Genomic DNA, 14351 nt, shown 5'->3' with positions numbered 1-14351 from the left:
GTAAGCTTATTAATAAGGCAATTAATTGCGTGGGCGGCCGATAAATGTACAATGTTTGTTACAGCTTTTCAACCAAACCTTTTCATGAAAAAGTAAGCCAAGTAGTCATAAACTTATTTCTTGAGGAACAACTGCACTACCATTTAATTACAAAGGGTTCACGTGTTCTAATACATTAGAATACACACGAAGCAATTACAGCAATACTTGGAAAAGAGTAGCAAAGCGTAGCAAAGGCTTTGTTTCGCTACTTTGTTAGCTCAACTAAGTTACTGATTAGCTACTGGAAACTTAGCTTAGAGATGGTTACCCAAATAAAAATGGTGAGTGTCTACTGTGGTATCTGTACCTTGTATTACCGATACCGATCCGATACCACTGGTATCGGTCCACCTTTAAATCTTTTATCTAAATTATCTCCCAGTTCTGTTGGTCATATAGTACAAATGTTTAACTATATACTTTAACAAAATGTAAAGTGTATTACAAATATAGACAATATACACAAGCTCTTGATAAAAATAATTCAGAAATATAGTTCGGTTTAGGCATTAAACTTCAGTACAAATAAGCCACGTTCAATGCTGGATACAATAATCGTCTCACTCTCAAAGTAAGGATAGCTTGACCAAGCACCATGGAAACCTGGCTCATTACAATTTGGATCAACATCAAAGTAGCCAATTTCTTCGATCTTTCCTTCTTTCATGTTCGTAACATCCAACACCCTGAGCCCTGCACAGTAGTTGCTCTCATATGCAATATTTCCCCTGTAGAGAAAATCACTAACTATAGAGCATGCACATATACCAATAGGTTACCTAATGTATAGATTGTGGTCAGTAGCTTCCTTGCCAGAGTAGAAAGGTGCAACTAAATAAGGTTTAGTGAGGTCCTCAACATTCCAGATGAGGCTACGAGTATGTGGGTTAGGACTGTACAGTTCATCCAACTCATCATTGAGTAGTACATGAGACTGATCCTCTGTCAGCCAACCCTGATGAGTATAGAAGGCATCGTATGGCTCCCTAGCTAGCATTGTGGGGTTAGACTTGTCATCCACATCAACAATGGTAAGGGTCTCTTCATTGTAGCAGAAACAGATCTCCTTTGATTTATACCTATATACCAACAGAACATTAAACAATATATTGAAATACTATTAACACACCTGTCATCTGGGCCATTGTAAATAACACACTGGGCGTCATGTACGTAGCCATCTTGGCCAAAGCAACCAGCAAATTTAGGGTTAGTAGGTTCATTCACATCTACCATGTGTAGTCCACTAACGCAGGTCCTACTACCCACAGAGTACATGAAGCCAGTCTCCTCATTTGCTACGATGTTGTGAGCAGAGCCAAACTCTCCATAGAAGGCAGTCTCTTCTAACTGTGTAACACGACGGCTTGGTTTGAGGTCCCTCAGTTGCCGCAGATCATACACTTGCATGCCATGGTCATAGGCTTCACTCACAATGAAGACATGGTCTTTAAACACCTTAAGGTCACGCCATGAACTGCCGGTAGTGTGCGTTTTCAGGAAACCAAGCACTTGTGGGTCCTCTGGGTTGGTAACATCAACAAATGAGGTACCATCATAGCATCCAATCATGGCATATTCCTGTTTAGTCTCAGGATCAGTCCAGCCCCAGATATCATTGGCATCCCCTCCACAGCCGAGCTCCGACAGTGGCACAAAGGAGAGCAGATCAACTTTGTCGCATTCGTATTCACCAGCTCGGCCATTGGTACACGGAGTGTTACGCATGGATGGAGCAGCAAAAGGGCAAAGGTTCTGCTGTGCACACAACTCACGTTCTGCAATCTTCAGTCGCATCACATACGGCATGCGTGCATTAGGATCTGCAGGTGATATAGTAGTAATCAATAGCAAATAAAGCTTAAAACTGTACCTGGTCGTTGGCACTCGCCGACGCAATGATGGGCGACCGAGTCGTTGCGTCCAAATGCAACCTACGCGTGATATTAACTACCTGGAACGTAAAGTATCAACGAATACTTACAGCTACAAAACAGGAGAGCATCAATACACGAAGCATTTTCGGCTGTGAAGAACAAAAACGCACCGTCAGTTGGAAAACTACACGATCAAGTCCCGTGACTTAATTACCGAAAGTATCCTAATGAGAACGGCAAGATGACGTAATAATTACAAAATAGGAATGCGGTCACTCCCACCATCACACGTGCACCAAATATCATAATAATCATGTTTTCAGGTATTTCTTTGTGTACCTTGTTTTTGTACTTAATTGCTTAGCTAGTTACCTACAATAAATGAATCGGAAATATTGATTCGTGATCACATGATCATTTTGTTCGCTAGGTTGCATGCATGTTCTGCAGCTGTAAAATGTTTGCTAAACTATTTTACACTGCAGCCTTGATTTTTTTCACTGTAAGGTCCCAAGCGTGCAATCACAAGTACTCAGTATCTCACCAATACTACACCAGCACTTGGGATTGTATTAAACCAAGTGTCAGTCACATTTGCTAGTTGCACTGCTTCATTATTCTTTAGCAGTCAGTTGTCACCATCACTGTCAGCAAGCAGCAGCATTGTCACACCAGAAGTTAAAATTAATATTAAAAAGATCATGTATTACAAAACAAGATTGGAATGTGGTACAAAAGTTTCACTGCTAAAGTTTAAAATTTCATTGTCAGCTGAACAGTTCATCCAGAAGATTGTCACTACCACTGTCATAATTATCATATGGTCTGTCATGTTCGTGGTGGGATATGCCATACTCATGGTGAGACACATCACAATTAACAATACAAGGTTTATCTTCAATCACAGAAGGGCCTAAACCAAACAGCTCTTGTGTGTCATCATCAACATCATCATAACTGTGATACTCAGTTTGCCCACTACATCAACACATGTAAACCCGCAAAGATTCATGGCGGCACAATTAATCACTAACTTCTGCCAATCCATGTTATCAGTTACTGCATTGTAAGAGTCTGCAACTTCATCCACCACTTGATCAATTTCTCTGAGTGCACACATAAACAAGTGTGGAATTTCATATTAATTTGACTAACTGAGTGGGAGCATCGTAGTCAGCAGCTGGAGATGTATTGTTTACAGAGTATAGCTGTAAGCTACTATTGGACAATTCACTAGCTGTTTCTGGCAACAGAGCTGATGATTGTTGAGTATCTTTGTCGATTGTATTGGACTAGAAAAAACACTAAATTACAAATGGTGTAAGAAATTCTACTCTACCTCTTCTAAAATTTCCAGTGCAGTCTTCAACAAATCTTCATCATTCATTTTGTACTTTGAATAATCTGGCAACCTATATTAGTGGAACTATAACATAACAACACAAGAAGTAGACACCAACTTTATATCTTCTTCGCTAGTTCTTAGTCTTTTCTTAGTAGGTGGATTTTCATCAACCTGTATCAAGAGATTATGAAAGTCAGCAAGTCATGCTAATGTCATGATTTAAAATACCGCAGGTGCTGTCTCAGAGACCCACTTCGGTAATGACCTGTTCCTGGTTAAAGTTCCGACGTCACTCTGTGATACAATGTATAAGACAAATACAAAGGCTATACTTAGATACCTGTTCATTGCAAGTCGCTGCTGCAGGTGGTGCTATGGACTTTGCTTGCTGTTTCTTCATCAAGACCAACAACATAGCAATAACATGCTTGCATCTACCCCCATTAGATGTTCCATAGTGACAGGAACAATTGGAACCCACAATACTACCTTTAGTCAACCAGGAATGTATTGAATTCCCTAGACACATTGTTCACACCATACCTGATTCAGATAGTCTACATTCTGCCTTGTAAGGTGTGGATTCTGATCCATAGCCTAACAATGAAATACAATACAACTACACAGAAATACAGAATTACATTGTAACTCACACTGACAAGTCACGATAAACTCATCCTCCCCACCAAAACTACGGTTACCATGGTTGAGATCAAACACGTTGTCTTGGTAGGCTTCAGCCCTAGCATAAGTGTTGCTATTAGCATGAGACAACACCTCCTCATGGGTAATCACTGGAAATGGTGTATTCTTTTTGACACACTTATTAATGATGGGTTTAGGAGATAGCAAACCAGCTGTTTATTAGTAATAATACGATAATAGTGTGTCATAATTGCTAACTCACTGTTGGGCTTGCGTTTGGCTGGTACAAATGGTGATGATATGACAGGAATCTTCTTTTCTTTGCCCTTATAGTCAGCTTTAGTCTTTTTTGAGAAGCAACTGGAGCAATCTTTGTTAGTTACTGGTACAACCACACGTGCAGCACGCCCCTGGTACCTACCAACATATCATATAGATCATTTACAAGTTATTTACAAGGATGAATTAAAAGATTTGCATCTTAAACAATTCAAGATTGGCTTCATAACAGATTACAATAACATTTTAAAAGTTGGGTCTAGCAATATACACCTTTACAAGGCATTATCAGATAAAGACACATACTACAATTGAAGCTTAATAATATCTCCAAGGGATAACGACACACACTACCCCCATCTGGTTCAGCTAAACTACTAGTCAATTTTAGGCCAAAATATTTTGCTTATTACATACATATGACCTTACTGCAAGTTACAATGCATTGGCTGCAGACCACCCAAACAGTGGACTCTTGGATTATCTTCAACAGTCTCAAGCATTGAAAAAATGTATTGAAAGACTATTCATTTATTATAAAACGTTATTCAAATATTCTAATAGAACATACACTAACTACTCTAATTGGACAGTCATATTCAGAGAAGAGGATCAGGATCAACTAAACATAATGATGAGTTATCAGGCAATACTTACTGTTCCAGTTGGGCCCACTGGTTGTACAATAAGCCATGATGGTGACAGCTGTCCATGGCCACTGAAACATGACACCCTTTGATAGCCAAATCCACTGACTGAACAGAGCAGTGTTTCTTTTCACTACTGACCCACAAACTAACGCTGTTCACTGAATGTTTGTGGTATAACAAACTGGCTAGGTCATACAATGGAAGGTGGTAATGTTTGGCAGTGTCTTTTGAAGAAGGATTAGTCGAGGCCCATGTGCTAATATAGGTATCATGATATCCAGAGTCTTGTGCAATGTCTGAGCTCTGATAAACATCTGGAGAACAGTAGAATAGTTTCTTCAGCATTAGGAGAGGTGTATTTGTGCTATGGTGGACACAAGTGATCTGAAATTCATGATAAAAAATGTTCTAATACACTTGTTGATCCATTTGCTTACAGATTTAGGCTTGGCTGCAATGAGTTCTGCACTCCTGTGTGTAATACCCAGTGTCTTAACACAGTCACAATGTGACTCACTACTCCACACATAAATGGTAGCCTGGAAGATGAACAAATCATTAGAATAATACAACACAGTGTCCAGGGGGGTGTGTGTGTGTGTGTGTGCATGCATGTTGTGTGTGTAGTTGTGTGTGCATGCATGTTGTGTGTGTGCAGGATGTATTACTATTAGTTGGTCATAAACGGATTACAGTAAAACCTACATATAAAGGACACCCTGAGAGTGGCCTGTGTCCTAATTTTCCAGGTCAGTTTACAATGCAAAGGGATATTTTGGGGCCAAGTGTCCAGGTTACACAGGCATCAAGTGCCCTGATTAACAGGTTCCACTGTAATGCAATATTATAGTGATGTTCAATTAGAGTATAGTCAGAGTTTCCTGACTGATTTACTATCCAGTTTACATTGTTGTTCAATAGTAAAATTGGTGCCATAATATTGTGTTGGATTAGTGAAGATGTTGAAGGTGGTATTACATAGAGAAAGTATTTATTGATGATTCAAACAGTGTCAGATGGTATTCTGGATTACAAAAGTGTGAAGATTTCACTGTATAGAGATCATAGGCGGTGGAGGGGTTGGGGCCCCTCAGAATGATATCTCACTGAAATTACCCTTCTTGAAGTGGGACTAAAAACCGTGAAAAAGATAAATATACTCTAATAGAATACCTTAATTAGAGCAGTCAAAACGTTCGTAAAAATGTGCTCTTAAAAGAGATCTAAAAATGAAAGTTTTTTTTTGTTTTTTTTTTGCCCGCAGTGGTGATCGAACCACTGACCTTTTACTTTGAAAGTTGGTGTTTTACCACTGTACCAAGTGTTCTCAAGTGTCTTAAAGCTATTTTGTACTGAATTTAAATGCTGTATGTTTATTAACCCTGTAGTCAACATTGCCAAAAGAGGTTTTTATTGACTGCAAATAGCATGCTTAAAATAAAAGGTTGGTATTTAGTTGAAATGCTTCAAATTGTACCTATAAATTAATTCTGGTGAGCTTTGAGATATTATGAAAGTTAAAACGACTACAGCTTCTGGGGGTGGGTGGGGGGCTGTATCCCCCAGACCCCTTACTGCCAGAGATTCTATACTCTGGTCATCCCCCCCCCCTCCCCCCTCTCACACGAACCACTTCCTCTGCCACTGATTGAGATAAAGTGCCCCCCCATTCCACAATGAATAACATATATAACACAGGAACTTTTGACGAAAAAAAGCTGACAGAACTGATGAATTTTTGATTCATTTAACGTCTGTCATATTGTAACAATGTGAGAGATTTAATGTACCAGAAAAAGTGGATCCAGGGTTGGGTTAGTAGGTATATGGGGGGCAGGGGGTCTGTGGTGCAACCCCCCCGTAGAAGCTAAAACTTTTTCATGTTTCAGGACTGATGTAGAGTGGCACATCATACTGTTGTTTTTTTTTTTATGAGGACTACATAGACTGATCAAGAGTTCTATAGGGATAAGTGACAATCATGGGTAGTAACTATATAAGAGTCTATGGCAGACCATGTGCATTTTCATTTATAAAATATTCATAGCAGTACCCATGATAGTGCTGCAAGTGCTAGTTTTTACACTCAGCAACTACAGAGGAATAGTGTTACATGTGATGACTGTTCTATTAGAGTATTTTTTGACTAACTCTTCTATTAGAGTATCTCCATCTTGTATAATGTTTGGATTAGGAGGGAATGCACCCTGTGCCCCTCCTTGGGTCCGCCACTGTGTGGCCATTATCATCAAATTTTCAGCACATTATTGTACAGCTACCAACTAATTATCACATTACTGATTACTCGTTTATCCATAGGCACCAGTAGAGGACTTTCTGGTCAGCCTTGGTCCTGATCACATCTGGGACGAATACTGAGATGGGCTAGGAGGGATAACCTCACCATGTGCTGTTCGCTAGTATTAAACACATGCACAGATTTCATTCTGATTAGCGGCAAACCAGGACCTCCTTTCATTAACTGTGTCAAATACATCAAAAACTATTTGGCAAGCTTTAACACAGTAGTGAGTAACAAACATCTATTATTTATTAACATTAAATTTTTTCTTCTTCCAAAATTGATTACTTTTAGTGAACTAGAAAGGCTTTTTTCTTTTATCAAAATACGGTACCAATTCAGTTGTCCCCTACTAACCTGGTGATACAAGGCAATAGTATGACTATGCTGGAGCCAAGCGATCACATCAGCCAAAGAACTAACACCCGAGCTGATGATATAATAGACCACAAGTTGGGGGTGGCTCTCCTGTGGGGAATGTACACAATTTTATGTGTTACTTGTGTATCCTGTACATATACATATGTATACTGGTATTGCTCAAACGCAACATTGAGCGAGCAATTTAAAAACTTGCTAAGTAAAGGTCATGGCAACCCCGTTTCGCTCGCAAGTATTCATCCTGTTTCATTTGGGATAAATACTCGCTAGCGAAATGGGTACCACACTCTTTAATTAGCAGTTCTTTTTATCCCTCGCACTTTCATGAGATGTTGCGTTTGAGTGGTACATATAAGAAAATTTTGTACACGAGAATAAAATTTGGCTCCTCTTAAAACTTCCTCCCACAACATTGTGACATACCACAAGTCTGCAAATCACTTGAACAATCTCTTTCCAATCTAAAACAGAATTACCAAGAAATAAAATAGTTGTTTTATAAACACACTGTGTACTGTTACCATTGTGTGCTCCATCCTTATTGTAGCATAGCACGATGACACGGCCTATTTCATTGGTCACTTGCCAGTAAAAACATGCCTCCATTACTGCAGAACCAGCTTCACCCACCAAACACTCCCACTGGATGAACAATGCTGGGATGGTGAACTAAAAGATCACATGATGCCGCATGACCTCCACATTACACTATCATTACCTCATACTGACTATTACAAATCAACTGACTAGAAACACTGAACTGTTCTGTGTAGCCCTCTGATGTAGTAGGTGTGTCTATAGAAGGGTGAAGATCACATGAGGCCAGAGGGTGATACATTATACTGTTGCTTTGGACACCAGCAAAACAACCCAGATACTTAATTAAGTAACCATGTCCCATGGTTACTACCATAGCAATGATGTTTCATTTGGGTGCACTTTGTGGGTTGCAGTTATAGTGAGAACTGACTTGCAAATGTTAATATATACTATCACTCTGAACTGTCTACCATTGTAACACTAACAAACAGTAGTGGTGCTATATGCAATATCTGGATTTTGGTTTTGATATGATATATCGATCGATAATCACTAAAATATCAAAATTTCAATTAGATTTGCAATTGTGTAAGCAGACTAATTGCATGGGTGGCCGATGTTTATAAATCTCACTAAAATTGTTGCATAGCAGTCTAGGAAACTAGTAGTTAAGCTTTTAAAATTACTAAATTGCATAGAACTGGCCTTCATTTCTAGCGTGATTGTGTAATCACATACCAAGACTCTGTATATCGAAATATCTTGATATACAATAATTGCAGCAAAATATTGAATATTTTATAAATTATCGGGATCAGCAACTGTAATATCGAAATTTGATACAATAATGGTATTAAAAATTATCGCGATATCGATATATCGCACAGCACTAGCAGAGGTCTCCAAAAAAGAGAGATGACGATCAGTCTTATACATCATAGCCATATTTGGCAGGGGACATTAGTGGTGTGTAATATAGGATATTTTCCTATCACTATTATTGCATACAACATATCCCGATACGATATACAAACTCATCACTCAGCTAGTGTATTTACACTGATGATACTTGTAGCAGTGATGTACTAGAAGTACAATAAGTATATGTTAAAGCATAGCCTTGCTCGTGCTATATGAAAAATAAAGCATCTCGGCTGCGCGCCTCATGCTTTATTTTTCATATAGCACGAGCAAGGCTATGCTTTAAATGATTTATGGAACTTTCTAGTTGTGTAGCTTCACCATACACTAGGACTCGTAATTAACACACATTGCACGAACTATTAGCAACCTGAATGCACACAAACTAGTTTAACAAAATAACTCACACGTAGTTTGGTATTGAATATGTTCATTGCGTATTTTGGCAGGTTTTGCTTGCAACGAGTCACATGACGAAATATTTGTGATATCTCCAGGACTTGTCCGTTTACATTAACAAACGTAACAGCAACGTTACCTTCTCCCACCCATCATCGAAGCATTTAGGTATGTCTATAAAAGCAATCCAGTGGTAGAATTTGTATTGGCTGGGGTTATTGATCACTCAGCGCGGCGAGGCTATCAGCCTTCACCGGCGTGGGTGATTAGTCGTACTGGCGTGAGCCCCGCAGGCTATTAGCATGCACTAAGGCACGTGGACAACTGTGCTTTATTGCCCACAAAGAGTGCTTTATTGAACGAATAAAGCACTCTTTGCGGTGCAATAAAGCACTCTTTGTGGTCATGAAGCACTGTTGGCCAGCTGAGAGTGTACTTTATGAAATTTAAAGTACACTTTTCCCTTTGATCTCGCCCACGCAAAGTTCTATAAACATGGTACATGACCAGCATACAACATCGTAAGGTCTTTTATCAAAAAAGTACAGTGTACAATGACATCTTGGGTACATTTTTCTCTGATTATAGCTAAAATCTATACCGCTTATATGACGATATAAAGATTCTATATCATATCACGATATAAAAAAAAATTATTGCGATATTTTGATATATATACATATATCACATATCGTACATCACTAGGGGACATCTTTATAAAACCAATGCAAACAGATTTCAAACACCACTGTTGGTTTCAAGGTTAAAGGGAGATTAAAAATCTCTTCCACACCTTTTATTGCTGACGAGGGTAAATGCAAGTTTTACTGCAATACAATGTTCAACATTCAACAATAGTCCATACAAGGCCATATTAACGTGACCAGGCCCTAAACACATAGCTTAGATGATACAACAGTACTTCATGACAAGGCCACCTCATTATCGAGGATATATTTTTGTCCTGAAGATGGCCCTAGTAATGTGTTTCACGGCAAAGTATTTTGTAAGTGCATAAATACTGTATCACCCCGAATTACGGTCAGTCCTGCATGAATGCTTAGTTGCTGGTGTATAGTGTATACAGAAACAAATGCCACATTTTAAATGGACACGTAGTGCAGTCATAATTTCTAACAATGTCTTGAACGATGAAATGAAGAAAGTTTTTTTTATAACCTTGAATCTGTATAGCATGCTGAAGAAGACATCAAGGAGAGTACAATACTGAGGTATGAAGTTGATTTGTAAATGTGGTCATGCATATACATGCTGGTCTCGTTTAGTAGTGGGATAAAAAGTTGCTTAAAATAAACAAACAAATAAATGTCCAGGCCATAATTTGAGACAATACAGTACATCAAATCCTTACTTGTCTTAGATGTGAAGTATCGGTAGATGGCACTGGCTGTTCCACTATGATCAGGTATGGGGTGATCAATGATAGATATTGCGTTAGTATCACTTCTGCAGCTAAACGTCTTGCAGACGTGGCTCAAGAGCCCTGCCCCCTGGCTAGCCAGCACCCACTGTGCAGCCCACAAACACTGCTGCTTGTCGTGAAGAGGTACAAACTCAATACAGACAAGCTTACAACTGCCAGCAAACTGGAACAACACAGCAAACGTCATGCTTACAATAATTGTATACATGAGGCACAAAGTTGGTACAACTGTTAAAGGTTTTACTGTAATTTTTTTTAAATTCCAAAAGCATTAGGTTCATAGTATCACTGTCAGCCCTCAGTTGCAATTCCTAAGCTATTCAGCACAGTGGAAATAACATTAAAACTCTGTTATTATAATTCATGTGAGCATTTCCAGCTAGTGCTATAACATTTTCATACTCAAAATTATATCCATCCAGCATGAGCTCAGCACCAGCACATTATAAAAGCAAATGAAACACAATGAGAGACCCTGTGATATACAGGGCACCTACATGTCCCCCAGGTCAATATGTACTAACTAATCAACTACTCCACCTGTCTCATGCAAACACCTGTGGGCCTGCCTAACCAGTAATTTTTTTGTACACTAATTACATATTATTTTGGGTAAACAATCTGGCTGGCTTGTGCAAGTCTCACTGCCAATCATGAAAGTTCATCTATTGGATGAGTAGACAGAAATTGGTTTGAAATCCTGCCATTTTAAATGCACATGTAACTTTTGAACTGCTGCAATTCAATTCAACCTATGCAGTATACAACAAAATATCTTCACTGTTGAATCATCATAGTAGAGCTGTACACTATTAAAAGGCTCACCAAAAATACAATACAGTAATCATGTAGAAAATGTGGCAGTTCTTAAACTTACACATGTGTATTCAAACAAAAAACCACTGCAAGTAAAAATGTGTGATGTATACATACTAGTGTAGTGCATGTATAGCATGTATACATGTCCCAGTCTTTGTATAGCAGTGTTACACATACCTCCTGTTTGCCAACAGCTCTCATATAAGACTTCCTGGTATCAGCTGACCAATTCTCGTCATCCACTACCACAAGCTTCTTCTAATAGAGCAAACACCCGCCAATTTCCCCCCCACTAGTAAACCCCACACTGCTTGGAGAACACGCACCTGTTTCAGTGCTGTAGTGAACTGCTTTATGACCACGTGAAGATTACTCGCGGGCTTCTTCCTAAACACGTCATCGGCCGAGACTCTGGTGTGTGTACGCGCGAGATGATGCCAGTAATATGCAGTCTTGCCCTACACGTGAACAAAACTTGCAGTAAAGTACAACACAGCTTCACTTACAGAGTGTCGTGGACCGTGGAACAAAATAACTTCGTACATATGCAACTCTGCTACTTCATACACAAATTAAAATATAGGCGAAATTGATTAAGCGCTTAGATGTACCCGGCAGTGAGTCGCACGCTTGATTCTTCATACCAGTAGGCCAGAGTCCAGCTCACGTTGCAAGCTTAGATGTCCTTTATGTTGACACCAAGATACCGTGCAATCTGTATTCGAATTTACCGGTACAGACAAGATGCGCCAGCGCTCACTTGTGACACATGTGATTAGTAAGTAAGATCACGTGTGCCTTTGTACCCACGTTATTCAAATTTTCAGTCAGCAGTGACTGCGCTGAGGTTTAGGGTGTAAACGAAATGGCTACGCGGGTGATCGTAAGTGACTCCGAGGACGAAGAGAATGTACCGATAAGAACGATTAGGCCTTCCAAGACAAACCGCCTTATTTATTCAGATGAGGAAAGCTTCACAGAAGAAAGTGACGTCTCTTCCATTGTCTATCTGGGGCCAGAAGAAGAGCTTAACAAAACCCACACTCCACTACAGGTAAACAACAAGATGACACCAGTTCAGCGGGTTGTTGTTTCAGATGATGAGGAACAAACAGACGCCACAACAAGTAGCAGTGTCTCAGCCAGCTCTCGCGACAGTAGAGATTCGTACTACTCGGAACCTGAAAGAGATCTTGACGATTCGTACAGTCCAGTGCACACTAATCACCGAAAGACACGCAAAAAGCGAGTTATTGACTCGGACCAAGATACTGACAATGAAGACGAAACAGATACAGCAAGAACATATGTTCCTAGTTCACTTCCTATAGAAGAAACTCCTAAAACCAGCAACAAAGGAGCCATAAACACAGCCGTAAGGAAAGAAACGTTAGAAAAGGACAAAGAGAATAAATCTCCGGATCCCCAGCCTCCCTCTGCACCTGCTGACAAGCCGTTACTGTTATCTCAGCTGGGGCCTGTATCACGCCCTATAGTACAACCTTTAAAAGTACCACCAGTGGTAACTACGGTGCCACATAGACCCATGAATGACACCTTTTCAGTGGCCCACACCAGGCCAGCTTTGTTGAAACAACTGGAATATGTCAAGGTGAGAATTTCTTATTATTAATTTTGTGCTTTGACATCTCATGTTGCATTATAGAGGCTTCGTGCTACTATTGGTGCTAACCTCCCTGACAAGGGAGCTAGTCTTGTCCAGTGGGAACACAAGATAATGGAAAAAATTAGTAGCATCAAAGGAGGTGACGAAACACTGATGATGTTCAATCAACAACAGAAGCTCAACACTGCTGGTGCTAGTGCTGTAAGCATGAATTATTGGATGTGTGTTTCTTGTTTAGTAAATAGAGTGGAACCTGTCATCCACATCTCAGCTGCTTTGTAGCCTAAAAGCCTTTAGATCTGGAAAAGGGTTGAAATCAATGGTGTTGGGTCCACCCCCATGCAAGTTGCAAAATGCTATAGAAGGTGGTAATGTAAACACTTAGACCCCACTACTACCCATGGCATGTTGTTGATTGTTATCACCCAAGAATCCATATAAACATCACGAGCTTATAGTAAACCTCCTTCACATATTACTAGCTGGAGATATTAATCAGCAAATATATCTGTTATTTCAGATATTGTGTGTCATAGTCTTGTGTTCCTGCCTAACACTTGTTCACCATGTAGGATAATGGAGCACAGCAAAGAGGTGGGTTATGGGGCAAGAACAGAATATTGGCACAACAGTACAAGTGTTTAACTAACAATGCCGTGGAGCAGCTACACTCAGCTATGCAGAGTTGTCCTGCACCAGACAGCGAAGTTGAAGATCCTGAGACTCTGCAGACACCTTTGATGCCACACCAGAGGAGAGCACTTGCCTGGGCACTGTGGAGGGAGACACAAGTACCCAGTGGTGGAATACTAGGTGTGTGTGTGTGCATGCGTGTGTGTGTGTATGTGCATGCGTGTGTGTGTGTGTGTGCATGCGTGTGTGTGTGTGTGCACGTGCGTGTGTGTGTGGTAAGCCAATGTGTATACCCTGTGCATTGAAAAAGCCTCAATGTAGTGATTCTGCACCAGCTTGCTATAACTGAATCTAAGTTTTGTTTCAGCTGATGATATGGGTCTTGGTAAGACCCTTACGATGTTATCCCTCATATTGGCAGCAAGAGAGAAGACCGATACATTGGGT

General features: G+C 39.9%; 3 protein-coding genes across 4 annotated transcripts in view; 1 reads left to right on the top strand and 2 right to left on the bottom strand.

The window, feature by feature from the left end:
- Window positions 1-433: 433 nt before the first annotated feature.
- Window positions 434-2151, bottom strand: LOC136269011 (uncharacterized). Its single transcript, XM_066064480.1, has 5 exons — window positions 2027-2151; window positions 1916-1976; window positions 1172-1865; window positions 822-1121; window positions 434-770 (listed from the first exon to the last, which is right to left on the bottom strand). The coding sequence occupies exons 1-5, from the start codon at window positions 2060-2062 to the stop codon at window positions 545-547; spliced, it is 1317 nt and encodes a 438-aa protein (XP_065920552.1). The 5' UTR covers window positions 2063-2151; the 3' UTR covers window positions 434-544.
- A 446-nt stretch (window positions 2152-2597) lies between these two features.
- On the bottom strand, window positions 2598-12436 carry LOC136268095 (uncharacterized). Of its 2 annotated transcripts, XM_066063325.1 has the most exons (21): window positions 12256-12436; window positions 12151-12203; window positions 11971-12102; window positions 11822-11902; window positions 10754-10988; window positions 8240-8316; window positions 8043-8190; window positions 7945-7982; window positions 7498-7608; window positions 5276-5377; window positions 4846-5222; window positions 4172-4326; window positions 3918-4121; window positions 3808-3861; window positions 3605-3753; window positions 3493-3558; window positions 3380-3435; window positions 3259-3331; window positions 3075-3211; window positions 2954-3025; window positions 2598-2897 (listed from the first exon to the last, which is right to left on the bottom strand). In XM_066063325.1, exons 1-21 carry the CDS (start codon window positions 12284-12286, stop codon window positions 2687-2689), a joined length of 2562 nt encoding a protein of 853 aa, XP_065919397.1. In that variant the 5' UTR covers window positions 12287-12436; the 3' UTR covers window positions 2598-2686. The 2 variants fall into 2 exon arrangements, with proteins under 2 accessions (XP_065919397.1, XP_065919398.1); XM_066063326.1 differs by lacking the exon at window positions 12151-12203 and having other exon boundaries at window positions 12256-12416.
- Window positions 12429-14351, top strand: part of LOC136268094 (transcription termination factor 2-like) — a 34810-nt gene continuing 32887 nt past the window's right edge. The window contains exons 1-4 of the mRNA XM_066063324.1: window positions 12429-13256; window positions 13311-13472; window positions 13844-14084; window positions 14272-14349. Coding sequence (XP_065919396.1) covers window positions 12510-13256; window positions 13311-13472; window positions 13844-14084; window positions 14272-14349 — 1228 coding nt within the window. The 5' untranslated portion in view covers window positions 12429-12509. The remainder of the gene's footprint in view (window positions 13257-13310; window positions 13473-13843; window positions 14085-14271; window positions 14350-14351) is intronic.

Source organism: Dysidea avara, chromosome 10 (assembly GCF_963678975.1).
Source record: "Dysidea avara chromosome 10, odDysAvar1.4, whole genome shotgun sequence".
In the NCBI taxonomy this organism is placed as follows: Eukaryota; Metazoa; Porifera; class Demospongiae; order Dictyoceratida; family Dysideidae; genus Dysidea; species Dysidea avara.
Note: the sequence above shows the minus strand (reverse complement) of the source record. Positions and strands in the feature narration are given on the sequence as shown.

What these genes read in the sequence shown, in the direction of transcription:
- LOC136269011 (XM_066064480.1), bottom strand. Translation starts at nt 2,062, where the DNA reads ATGCTTCGTGTATTGATGCTCTCCTGTTTTGTAGCT. An exon ending in TGCTCTCCTGTTTTGTAGCT is followed by an intron (nt 1,977 to 2,026) that starts GTAAGTATTCGT and finishes TATCACGCGTAG; the next exon opens with GTTGCATTTGGACGCAACGA. An exon ending in GACCACAATCTATACATTAG is followed by an intron (nt 771 to 821) that starts GTAACCTATTGG and finishes TTTTCTCTACAG; the next exon opens with GGGAAATATTGCATATGAGA.
- LOC136268095 (XM_066063325.1), bottom strand. Translation starts at nt 12,286, where the DNA reads ATGAAGAATCAAGCGTGCGACTCACTGCCGG. An exon ending in GAGCTGTTGGCAAACAGGAG is followed by an intron (nt 10,989 to 11,821) that starts GTATGTGTAACA and finishes GTGTTGTTCCAG; the next exon opens with TTTGCTGGCAGTTGTAAGCT. An exon ending in GTTTATCGTGACTTGTCAGT is followed by an intron (nt 3,862 to 3,917) that starts GTGAGTTACAAT and finishes TTTCATTGTTAG; the next exon opens with GCTATGGATCAGAATCCACA.